Raw genomic sequence first — 12,579 nt, 5'->3', positions numbered from 1 at the left:
TTATTGGTGTCACACACTGGCTTTCTCTGGAAGAAGTAAGGCTATTTCACTGCTTTATAGAATATGATACAGACATTTCCAAAAGAGTCAAGGTAATAGTAGACCAAAACTGGTAATCTTTAACTCTGGAAAAGATGGTTGGTTTGATGGCTTTTCTTGGCCTTTTAAGTCTGAAAACCTAAAAAAAAACCAGTACCTCCTAAAATCTGAATAGCCTGGTCTTCTTACAGCTCTAAGTAGAGCTTTCCAATTCCAAGTCCCCCATCAGCACATCCTGTCTGCTTTACCGCCAAGTTTGTATATATTAAATCATTGAACTTCTTGTCCCTCGATTCTTACCACCCTAGGCCCAGTTGCCATTTCTCCTGCCTGAAGACAATGAAAGACCCCACCTGGTGTCCCCCCCTCTACTCTTGTCCCCAACCACCCATGCTCCACATGGCAGCAGAGCAGTATTTTAGAACACAACTAGAATCCTGTGCTCCCCTAGCATGTAACACCCTACCACCTTCCCATCACATTTATAATGAAATCCAAATTCTACCAGAAAAAAATCCAAAATCCTGTGTGCCCCGGTCCTTATTTCCATGAGATTCTTTCTCTATCTGCTACGAAGCCTCACTGGCCAGTCTTCTTCCTGTTGATTGAAGAGGCCAAATCTTGTCTCCTAGAGACTTTGTATTTGCTGTTCCCTCTTCCCGGCATGTTCTTTCTATATATCTCCACGTGGCTGCCCTGTTTTTGGTCAGTCAGGTCTTAGTTCCTCAGAGATTTCCCTGACCACCTAATCAAAGGCATGCATTCATTCTATCAACAAATATTTACTGAGTGCTTAGTATGGGCCAGGCAACTGGATTAGGCACTAGAGACGTGTCAGTGAACTAAGCAAACAAAAAAGATATTCAAATGTTTGTCAAATGAATGAATGAGTTACCAAAGCATCAATGTATCTCAAGAGTATAAAAACCTTTCTTTGCGTTAGCCAGTACGTATGACTTTTCTTGCTTGATGAGCAAGCATTTCTGAAATTCTTAGGATGCCTTAGACAATATTGTGGTCTATTTGTTCTGCCTGATAAATATTATTTAAGAGATTATCCTTGGAGGCACACACATCGACAAATTGAGGGTATGCCATCAGTTTCCAAATACTCTCAGAATAGTCTAAAATCTGCATAGTCTCGTAAAAAAAAATCTGATTTAGACAGAACATCGTCAGCCTGTTGATATGCTAATCCCATTATATAAAACATGTCTGCTCAGGGCCAGTTAAGAGAGAACTAAATGAGGTATGATCACAAGAGCGTCTTCCAAACTCAGCCCACTTACTTTGTGGACACCATTTGTCTTCTGCCCATCGATTGCAGTTATAATTATCTCCTGCATTTTCACAGGTAAAACACTTGAAGCTGTTTGGAAATGGCGTAGCTTTAAAGAAAAATGCACAGTGAAACAGAAAGGTTACAAAGGACAAAATTTCAAACATCAAAGATGGCACAAAATTAGCAACTTTTGTTAGATCAAACAAAATGTACACGCCATCATCCTGAGAATTGTTGTTGCTAGGGAGCTGGATGGAACTGCCAGACTTGGGGCATGTTCTTTATTCCCTTTTCTTTAAAATACTTTGTCTACTTACCTACTAGAGAGTAATGAAAATGATTCCACAAGCCACTTTGAAATATCGTTCCATTACAATTTATAACTGGGGAATAAGTGGGAGTTGAGAGAACGGGCAAGGGTGGGGATAGTATCAGAACCAAATATTGGTATAGTGTGGCCCCTGAGAAGAACTAGAGTCAGGTCAACATGGGCTTGAATTCTGCTCTTCCCACTAAGTAGTTGTGTGGTTTTTAGTTTCCAAGAAATAATAATATTTACAGTAATACTAACAATGTGGATCCCCATGACATGCAGAGAAATCATGAAGATTAAACAGGAGGTTGCAATAAAAATATCTAGTAGAGTCCCTGGCCCATCAAATCAGGCTAGTCTCCATCCACATGCACTTCCATTACAGCAATCTCACTTGATATTATGTCAATTATCCCAACATTGGACCTCAATCAGGAATGTAACATTTAATATAAGGATGGTAGTAATTCTCAGGCTCTTATGCTCAGGCTAGAGTGTTACAGAAAGCAGGAATTATGACTGCTGGCAATGTGGACTGAAAGCAATGAGAATGTCCTTTTTATCCTCATGCTTTTTTTTTTCTACCTTGTATCTTGTTTTAATGGGAAAGAAGTTGAAGGTATAATAAATTTGACATTTCTTTACAAGCCATGATACAAAACCTTGTGTAAAACTTTCAATTCTTCCATTTTTGGAGAATAAAACAGATAAAGATCAAGGAGAATCCCAAACCATCCTAGTAATCTGACCACACGTTGGTCAAATATATCTTTCTTCATTTTTTTAAATGATGTTTTTTTCTCGTCATAAAATTGTTTTAGTCTTAGAAAGTTGAAAATGTATAATTTAGATTTTATTAAAACTGTGTCTGTGCCATGTCATTAAGCTATTAGTATATAATCATTACCAATTTAGAAATGTATAATAAATGATAGTTCAAGATGTGCATGTGTGGTACACATGTGTAATGTGTGTGTGATATATATATATATATATATATATATATATATATATATATACATGTATGCACATGCACATACAATGTCCTAAATAATAAAAAAGCACAACGTAAAGAAGAGTCCCGATATAGGCTTCATTTAGAAGTAGTTAGGGGCATCTGTGTGGCTCAATCGGTTAGGTGTCTGACTCTTCATTTCGGCTCAGATCATATTCTCAGGGTCATGGGATCGAGCCCTACATCAGGTTCCACACTCAGTGGGGAGTTGGCTTGAGATTCTCTCCTTCTCCCTCTCTCTGCCCCTCTCCCTGCTTGCATGTGTGCACTCTCTCTCTCTAAAATAAATAAATAAATCTTAAAAAAAAAAAAAGTAGTATAAATACAGTGGTTCCTAAACCTGGATGTGCGTGCATCAATAGTATCAGGAAAACTTTTTTAAAAAGAAGAGGGGGTCGGGGAGAAAAAGGAAAGAAAAAAATAATCTGCATCCCACCCTTCTGACTATTGAATCTCTGCAGAAGGGACCAAGGAATATGTAGTTTCAAGTCTTATATCATGATTCTGCTGCTCTTCCAGGTGTGGGAACCACAGGCTTTGGTATTTCTACCAAACAACTGTTATCTATAACAACCTTTCTCTAATAAAGTGTATCACGGAAGTTTTACTTGTCTGAAGAGAAAGAAAGAGAGAGGATATATGTATATAAGGTCCAGAGTCTGCTTGAGATTCTCTCTCCCTCTCCCTCTGCCCCTCCCCATTTGTGCACTCTCACTCTAAAATAAATAAAATCTTTTTAAAAAATATATTTATTTTATCCTATAGATGATATTCACTGATACTTGCTTTTTTAAAATAATTAGTGGGAGGAAGTTTTCTTTCTAATGGCGACTGTGCATATTAATGAAAATCCAAGTAGTTATTTCCCTCCAAATTTCAAACTAATCTGTTCCAAAATTGTTAATGACCATTTGAAAGAATGTATCATTTATGGAGAAACTTCCTACAGCCAATATCCTTCTCCAACAAAGGGATCAACAAAGAACACTGAATTTTCTCTGCTAAGCCATTCCTAGGAACAGTGTTCAAGAGATTATTTTAAACAAGAACCCCTTTGAGACTTCGGCAGAAAGCCAAACCATTTTAAAGAAATGGAGCAAACTTCCGTCACCATGAATTACCCGCCCCAGGGAAGCAGTGAAGACTTCCTGGTTTATTCTAGGTATAACCCAAATGTTCCAGAGCGGGTGAAGTTAGGACAGGTGAAAAGAGGGACTTTGAATAGTCACCCTGACCCCACAGTCGCGAACTATGACTCAACGGGTACTTACGGTCCAGAGGAGGCCTCACGTTGTAGAAGTTGATATTCTTGGCCAATGCCCAGTTTTCTGACAAGATAAAGATCTGGACAACAGCTACGGCCAGAGCATGACGGAGGGGCAGCATTCTGACCTTCGTTGTGGGAAAATCCAAAACTCACATATCTACGATGAAGAGAGACACTGGTCGCATTTATTTGCATTTTGTGTATCAGTAGGAGTATGTTTTGCTTTCCTTTGGAAAGCCTGATTATTCAAATATATTCCACCATATACTTGCAGGGCCCATACCTGTGAGTAAATGGCATTCTTCCCACCCAGGTGAAAGTTAAGCGGTGACTGCCTTCTACTGGTTAGGCCTCGGCACTAGCCAGCCCAGCTGGAGCAGGACACCCAAAGGCCTTCTAGGCTCAGGAAGAACAAGCAAGCAGCGTGGGTGTGGCTGCACCCCATTCCCTCACTGCCTGAGGCTGGCCGGGGTGCTTTGTGCTGAATCACCCAATCTCTTAACAACCAGGGTTCAGAGGCATGGTTACCTGAAGTTACCAAGCCACCTTTCTGCAATGCCATTTTTCTGAGTAAACACTTGGGTTTGAGAAATTCTGCAACGTTTTTTTTTTTTTCATTTTATTATGTTATGTTAATCACCATACATTACATCATTAGTTTCTGATATAGTGTTCCATGATTTATTGTTTGTGTATAACACCCAGGGCTCCATGCAGAACGTGCCCTCTTTAATACCCACCACCAGGCTAACCCATCCCCCTACCCCCTCCCCTCTAGAACCCTCAGTTTGTTTCTCAGAGTCCATAGTCTCTCATGGTTCGTCTCCCCCTCCGATTTCCCCCCCTTCATTTTTCCCTTCCTGCTATCTTCTTCTTTTTTATTTTTTTTAACATATAATGTATTATTTGTTTCAGAGGTACAGGTAACAGTTTTCAAAACCTGGAAGAAACCATGAGAGTTGGAGCAGTGGGAAGCATGGTGCATAAAAGAACAATGAATTTGAGAAATAGAGTCTCATCAGGATCCCAGAGCACGGAGACAGGGAAAAACAGAATGGAGTCACTGTAAGAATGCCATCCGCACCTGTGTCTCTCATACCCTGTGCAAGAAGCTGCCAGGAGGTTCTAGAGGAAATCGAATAAAAGTTCTTTGAAAAGCTGAAAACCATGTAATGTTAGTCCTAGCTCACATATACTACTCACAGCTTTCAAAGACTTAAAGTAGGCAGGTTTGGTACCCAATGAAACAGATGTCCACAGAGCACTGAGTAAGATAGTTCATCTTAAGTCCCCATAGGTCCTACCCTCTAGAAGCAACCTGGTATTAAGAAAATCTTTAGGAGAGATGCTAAGAACCTACAGTGTCACCATAAACGGGTTCTCTTTGGCAAGGGAGAGGTGTGGGCAGCAGAAAAGGAGGTAACTTGGAGTCCAAAGACTTTGGTTCAGGTATTGGCTCTGCTATTTATTAGCTGCTTGACCTTGGGCAAGCTCTTTAAGCTCTATTAACCTCAATTTCCTCATCTGTAAAGTGACTTAATAACACCCGTTCTGCCCACACACTGGGGTAATTGTAAGCATCAAATATAGGCTCACGTAGACTCATTTAGGATTGTGTAGGTAACAGCACTTGTAATACAAGTCTGTGAAAATGCTAGAGTCTTAGAGTTCAATAACATTGCCTGAACTCATTTTCTTCTTGCTGAATCAGCTGGTCTCAGTAGGTTTAGGGAATTTTTCAAAGAAGAAAAGTTTGATCTCTGCACATATGAGCATAATCCTTCACATGGATATTTTGTTTGAAGCCAGGGTAATAACGCATGGAATCTAGGGATTTTACCTCCCCCTCTTGTGTTGTGAGTAGACTGGTTTTGCATGTGTGGCTAATAATGCCTATCTCTGGAGATGGAACTGGATAGCAGACAAAATATAGCCACAGCATCCCCATCCCTACAGATGGCTTCTGCCACTGAGAATGGAGTCTCTAAGGAAGTACTCAGTGTAAAGGAAAACCTGGTAAGTTTCAAAAATCAATAGTGCTAAACTTTATACACTGCATTTCAGCTCAGGACAGAATGAGACCTACTGTTTCTATATTATGTATATATTTTATATGAGATTATACACACACACACACACACACACTATATATATATATTTCTGTCCTGATTCATTTTAGAAACCAAAAATGACCTTTCAGAGTTATCAGATTTCTAAACCCTATTTTTACGCTCTTTCTGAAGAAAATGCCCGTTTCTTAAAGCTAACTGTATTATTCCTTACAGACAAGCAAGGAATGTATTATACTGGTACAAATTCTGCTTCTCTTGGGTGCCTGGGTGGCTCAGTTGGTTAAGCAACTGCTTCGGCTCAGGTCATGATCCTGGAGTCCCGGGATCGAGTCCTGCATCAGGCTCCCTGCTCGGCGGGGAGTCTGCTTCTCCCTCTGACCCTCTTCCCTCTCGTGCTCTCTCTCTATCTCATTCTCTCTCTCAAATAAATAAATAAAATCTTAAAAAAAAAAACAAATTCTGATTCTCTTATTCATTTCTCTGAGTTGGACTGTTCCATATTCATTGTGAATCTGGAACCCAGGAATGAAGACCCTGGCTTTACACCAGTAGGGAATCTCTTGAGTAGGGGAGACTAACCCCTCTCCCAAAAACCTCACATTCACTGTGCTCCAATAGCAATCCACATTCCTATATAATGGAGATGCCTACGATTATAGCTTTCCGAGTCATACTGTCTACATTCAGTCCCTTTTCCATCACTAAGCAAAGATGGGACTTCAGACAAGTTGCTTAAACTTTCCAAGCCTCAGCTTACCCATCTGTAGAAGAGGCATAACAACAGTCCCTACCCCAGGGTGTCAAAGCACGGACTAAATTACATCATGTATATGAAGCACTCAACCCAGTGCTGGGCACATGGGTGCTTTCTATCCAGTACTAAAGAGCATTCGCTCAAATACCTCCTTCCAAACGTACTGTCTGTGGAGCCTCGTGCAAGTTCCTTAACCTCCCCATACCACAACCTTTGCATCTATAAAATGGAAGTAATAATAATAACAACACTTACCTCATAGGGTTGTAGGAATTAAATTAGTTAGAACATGTGAAGCACTTGAACTATCTAATGAGCTATGTCCACCATTTTCTATTCCTCACTGGGTAAACATTTGCTGTGATGAACAAATCTCCAAATAGGAATCATAAGCCAGAACCCCTGGTTTGCCTCGTGTAATCTCTATGTGAGACAGAATCCCATTCCTTCATGCAACGTGGCATTATTGACATGTAGTACATAGAGAGACCTTGTTATTACTGGATCGCCAACGAGGTCTTTGCCCTCATGACGTCTGCATTTTAGAAGGAGAAGATAGGCAATGAAGACGGGAAAAACATAATTTCAGATAATCCTAATTCTGAGATAAGTACAATAAAGAGATGTGTTAGTGAATAGAAGAAGCTACTTTACATATATGTGGGCTTAAAGCATCCAAGCAAAGAACCAAGGGAAAAGATACCATGGTCCCAAAACAGGAAGGAGTATGCCTTGTTGGGGAACTCAGGAAGTGGCCAGCGTGACTGGCACATTCCCAGGAGGGGGGAAGTAGACAGAGTCAGAGGTGGTGGGCCCAGATCATAGAGGCACTCACAGGCCGTGGCAAGGATTTGGGATCTAACAAAAATCAAGGAATTGTTTGGTTTTAAATTTATCTAATTTTGAAAAAATTCTTTGTCTCTGTAGAGTGATAGGTCCCAAATCCTTAGCTTTATTTCTAACTCCCGGAATAAAGGGATGCCAATGATAGAAAATATAGAGGAATTTAGAATTCACCTATCTGGGAATCACAAAGGCTTCTCTGAATAAAAGAGTGAGTAGATGGCAGGTGACTTAAAACAACCGAATGAACAACACACCCAAGGATTAGGTTTGTGTTTTGGTTTCTCCATTCTTCAAAACAGCATGGTAGGGAAGGTGGCCTCACTGCCGTTGTACAAGAGAGGTTCAGAGACCACACGTAAAGATCCTAGCATGCTGCCCAGAACACAGCATCCCCTCAAAACATTCCCACATAGCTTGTTCTAGCCTGCTACCCTTGAACAGTAGTGAAAAGCAAACCGGAGGAATACTGTCTCCATATGCACTAGTGTCTTTTCATTTTGTTTTTAACTAAAACAGCACAGCCTTATTCTATCAAAATTCTCCAGAACTGCAAAGGTTTTACCTGTCAAATGAGGAAAACACTAAATAAAAATGTCTCTTATTTTCCAGAGCCGGCTTTATAATCTATTCCCCTACCCTGCTTTTCTCCTAAGTACCCAGATCTATCTCTATCTATTCTGCTGCGAATAGGTTTGTGTTAACATGACTGTTTTATCTTTCATAACCAAAAGACATAAGGATAATGAAAAAGCAAATGACTAACTATGGTATCTGAAAGTTGTTTTACATTTAGAATCATTTCACGGAGACTCTGAACTAAAAATCGTCTGCTGAGACTTTGCTGAATAGGCTTTCCCTGCAGTCTCGGTTACAGAACAAGATTACAGTAGAGCTTGTATTTTGCTCCAGAAGGAAAAAAAAAAAAAAAACTTCATTCAATTACTCTCTCCAGGACCATCACATACAGCAGAGTTCTTCATAGTGGGTAGGGGTGGCCTGTGAGCTTCTTAGGATTATTTGCAAAGTTTTGTGTCTACACATATTTTCCCCCCTGGGCTGAGTATATCAAAGGAATCTGAGACCCAAATGATAGTTAAGAATGGCTGCTTGCTGTTTCAGGATACAGCTGTTATGATTTGGTTTCCTTTGACTTAGACGTTTTTATATTTGACACGAAGAAAATTCCACACATACATTAGGTATGTGGTATACACTTCTCAAATTCAAGGGCAGCTCAAAAACATTCCTCCCCAGACAGAGCACATTACTTTTATACTTTTTTCCCAGCTGGTAGGCCTGGTCAGAAACCCTTCACCTGAGGTGCTGGCCTTCCATTTGTTTTATGATCCTCTCTTTGGAAAGTATAGTTCTTGCTCTAGAAGGCAGTGTGCTCCTTTGACAAAAGACAGGGGCGCTTTCTGCAAGGCACATTTGTAGGGATGCCACAGAGAGGGGCAACGCAAAGGCCTTCCAGGGATTGGCACGTAGCCAGATTTACAAATTTACAAAACCCACTTGAGACTTTGGCCTACCACTGCCCAGAGTAAAAGACCTACATGGCACTTGGTCCAGAAGCATGACTATGTCCCAGGTCTGAGTAATAATCATCATCAAATCCTTTTTGTGGCATTTTATGCATCCACAGAAAACATGCAAAGCTGATGGGGGCTTCAAGCAGCAGCACATCCTTGACATCATAAACACTTTTGGGGCAGGGACATGACCTACGTTATTTTTAAGTTCCCTAGGTCTAGGCTCAGTGCATGGTAAATACCCAATAAACACCTTTTTGAATAGAACCAACATCTTATCTATGACCTATAAGGAACACTTCTCTTAGCAAGTAAGACAGAGACTGTGGGCAGTAAGGAGCTGGTGGAGTGTCCAAAGTTAGAGAAATGGACTCACAAGGAGATAGGAAAAAGAACAGATAGATGTGGTAAATACTGGTACTTCCTGCACAGTTGCTAAAAATGAGTCAGCAAGCCAAGGCTAACTCCAACCGCCAATAAAACAAACGAAATGGATAATTTAAAGGAGGCAACTCTGCTAAGTCCAACATGCCCATCAACACTCACATTCACACCTTCCTGAAAGCATCACTTATCCCGCAGTAAGACACTTTAATGACAAACTTTAATAGGCCTGGCTTCTCTTGTAAAAAAGTATAGAAGGCAAAGAGGAAATTCAAAATGAGTGCCGAAATTTTACTCAGAAAGAATGGACTCGATGCAAACACTCCTCTCAAAAGGAGAAATTTGCCAGAAAACTTTACCTTCCGCAACAAGGGTTATGTTACTTGCTTCTGGCTGTTAGGCCAGGTTGGCCAATGGAGATCCTCTGGTTCCCATTAAATTCAAGAACAGTGTTCATGGGACTCACACCAGACTGTGCTAGTTCCCTTCTTTGCAGGGGGACTGGGGTCTCAACCGCTAACCTTGCCTGGCCATTGAGAGCCCCACTCCTAAGACAACAGCTTCTACCTTCTTTAATCAGCATTCTGTTTCTGGTAAATGAAAAGTTCTTTCCTTCCCCTACGTTTAAATACGAATTTCTTGGGGCACCTGGGTGGCTCAGTCAGTTAAGTCATCTGCCTTCGGCTCAGGTCATGATTCCAGGGTCCAGGGACCAAGCCCTGAGTTGGGCTTCTTGCTCAGTGGGGAGCCTGCTTCTCCTTCTCCCTCTGCCCCTCCCCACCCATGCTCACTTGTTTGCTCTAATAAATAAATGAAATCTTTAAAAAATATATGAAAGAATCTTTCATTCTTTTTATGGTATCATAAAGATATATCTTTAAAGAATTAAAGATATTTAATCTAGCCTTTCTGTGTGCCTGGAGCAAAATACAGGAGAGAATTTTACCTTATGCCCAATCTATTATCTTCATCTGAAAACATAAAATCTCCATGGACTTTTTTCTTGGATAACAACATTCACTAGGGAAAAACAGGATCATGATTCAACCTCTCATTACCAGCTTCTCCAAATCTTCAAAAGTAGTAGGACTATAAGTCATGCTTTTGTACCCTGCTAAGCACTTAGAAAATAATAAATAAGAGACATAATCCCAATACTCACATATATTACTGGGGCCAAAAACTCAACGTGAGATGTGTCTGTCAAGGGTTAATACAATCATTTTGAAAAGGAGGAAAAACAACAGACTTTAGATTCAGAAAGGACACCCAGAATAAAATTCTGGTTCTACATTTTTTTTTTACGGGATCAGCATTTTTTTTAAGTTTTTATTTAAATTCCAGTTAGTTAACATATAGTGTAATATAAGTTTCCGGTGTACAATTTAGTGATTCAACACTTCCATACAACACCCGGTGCTCATCACAACAAGAGCACTCCTTAATCCCCATCACCCGTTTAACCCATCCTCTCACCCACCTCCCCTCTGGGAACCATCAGTGTGTTCTCTATAGTTAAGAGTCTGTTTCTTGGTTTGCCTCTTTTTTTCCCCCTTTCTTCATTTGTTTCTTAAACTCCACATATGAGTGAAATCATATGGTATCTTTCTCTGACTGACTTATTTCACTTAGCTCCATCCACATCACTGCAAATGGCAAGATTTCATTCTTTTCTATGGCTGAGTAATATTCTATTTTGTGTGTGTGTGTGTGTATCACATCTTCTTTATCCATTCATCAGTTGACAGACACCTGGGCTGTTTCCATAATTTGGCTATTGTGGATAATGCTGTTATAAACATCAGGGTGCATGTATCTCTTCAAATCAGTATTTTTGTATCCTTTGGATAAATACCTAGTAGTACAATTGCTGGATCATAGGGTAATTCTATTTTTATCTTTTTGAGGAACCTGCCTGTTTTCCAGAGTGGCTGTACCAGTTTGCATTCCCACCAAAAGTACAAGAGGGCTCCCCTTTCTCCACATCTTTGCCCACACTTGTTATTTCCTGTGTTGTGGATTTTAGCCATTCTGACAGGCGTGAGGTGGTATCTCATTGCGGTTTTGATTTGTATTTCCCTGATGATGAGTGATGTTGAGCATCTTTTCATGTGTCTGTTGGCCACCTGGATGTCTTCTTTGGAGAAAGGTCTATTCATGTCTTTGGCCCATTTTTTAACTGGGTTATTCATTTTGGGGGTGTTGAGTCTTTTAAGTTATTGATAGTATATTTTGGATACTAACCCTTTATCTGATATGTCATTTGCAAATATCTTCTCCCATTCCATAGGTTGCCTTTTAGTTTTGTTGATTGTTTCCTTCGCTGTGCAGAAGTTTTTATCTTGATGAAGTTCCGATAGTTCATTTCTGCTTTTGTTTCCCTTGCCTCAGGAGACATATGTAGAAAGAAGTTGCTATGGCTGATGTCAAACAAGTTACTGCCTCTGTTCTCTTCCAGGATTTTTATGATTTCAGGTCTCACATTTAGATCTTTCATCCATTTTTACTTTATTTTTGTGTATGGTTAAGAAAGTGGTCCAGTTTCATTCTTTTGCAGATAGCTGTCCATGTGTCCCAAAACCATTTGTTGAAAAGACTGTCTTTTTCTCATTGGATATTCTTCCCTGCTTTGTCAAAGATTAATTGACCATATAGTTGTGGGTTCGATTTCTGGGTTTTCTTTTTTTTTATTGTTATGTTAATCACCATATATTACATCATTTGTTTTGGTGTAGTGTTCCATGATTCATTGTTTGTTCATAACACCCAGTGCTCCATGCAGAATGTGCCCTCTTTAATACCCATCACCAGGCTAACCCATCCCCCTACCCTCCTCCCCTCTAGAAACCTCAGTTTGTTTTTCAGAGTCCATCATCTCTCCTGGTTCGTCTCCCCCTCTGACTTACTCCCCTTCATTCTTCCTCTCCTGCTATCTTCTTCTTTTTCTTTTTTCTTAAAATATGTTGCGTTATTTGTTTCAGAAGTACAGATCTGTGATTCAACAGTCTTACACAATTCACAAAGCTCACCGTAGCACATACCCTCCCCAATGTCTATCACCCAGCCACCCCATCC

The 12,579-nt window shown here is 40.2% G+C and overlaps 1 protein-coding gene across 16 annotated transcripts in view; it reads right to left on the bottom strand.

Moving 5' to 3' along the window:
- Positions 1-12,579, bottom strand: part of LYPD6B (LY6/PLAUR domain containing 6B) — a 213,725-nt gene that overhangs the window by 43,590 nt on the left and 157,556 nt on the right. For all 16 annotated transcript variants that reach the window (XM_027590075.1, XM_027590074.2, XM_027590060.2 and 13 more), the window contains 2 exons: positions 3,921-4,073; positions 1,329-1,427 (listed from right to left, as the gene is read on the bottom strand). In XM_027590075.1, the coding sequence (XP_027445876.1) occupies positions 1,329-1,427; positions 3,921-4,035 (214 nt within the window). In that variant the 5' untranslated portion in view covers positions 4,036-4,073. The remainder of the gene's footprint in view (positions 1-1,328; positions 1,428-3,920; positions 4,074-12,579) is intronic.

Source organism: Zalophus californianus, chromosome 3, assembly GCF_009762305.2.
Source record: "Zalophus californianus isolate mZalCal1 chromosome 3, mZalCal1.pri.v2, whole genome shotgun sequence".
Lineage (NCBI taxonomy): Eukaryota > Metazoa > Chordata > Mammalia > Carnivora > Otariidae > Zalophus > Zalophus californianus.
The sequence above is the reverse complement of the archived record's forward strand: the minus strand, read 5'-3'. Positions and strand labels throughout refer to the sequence as shown.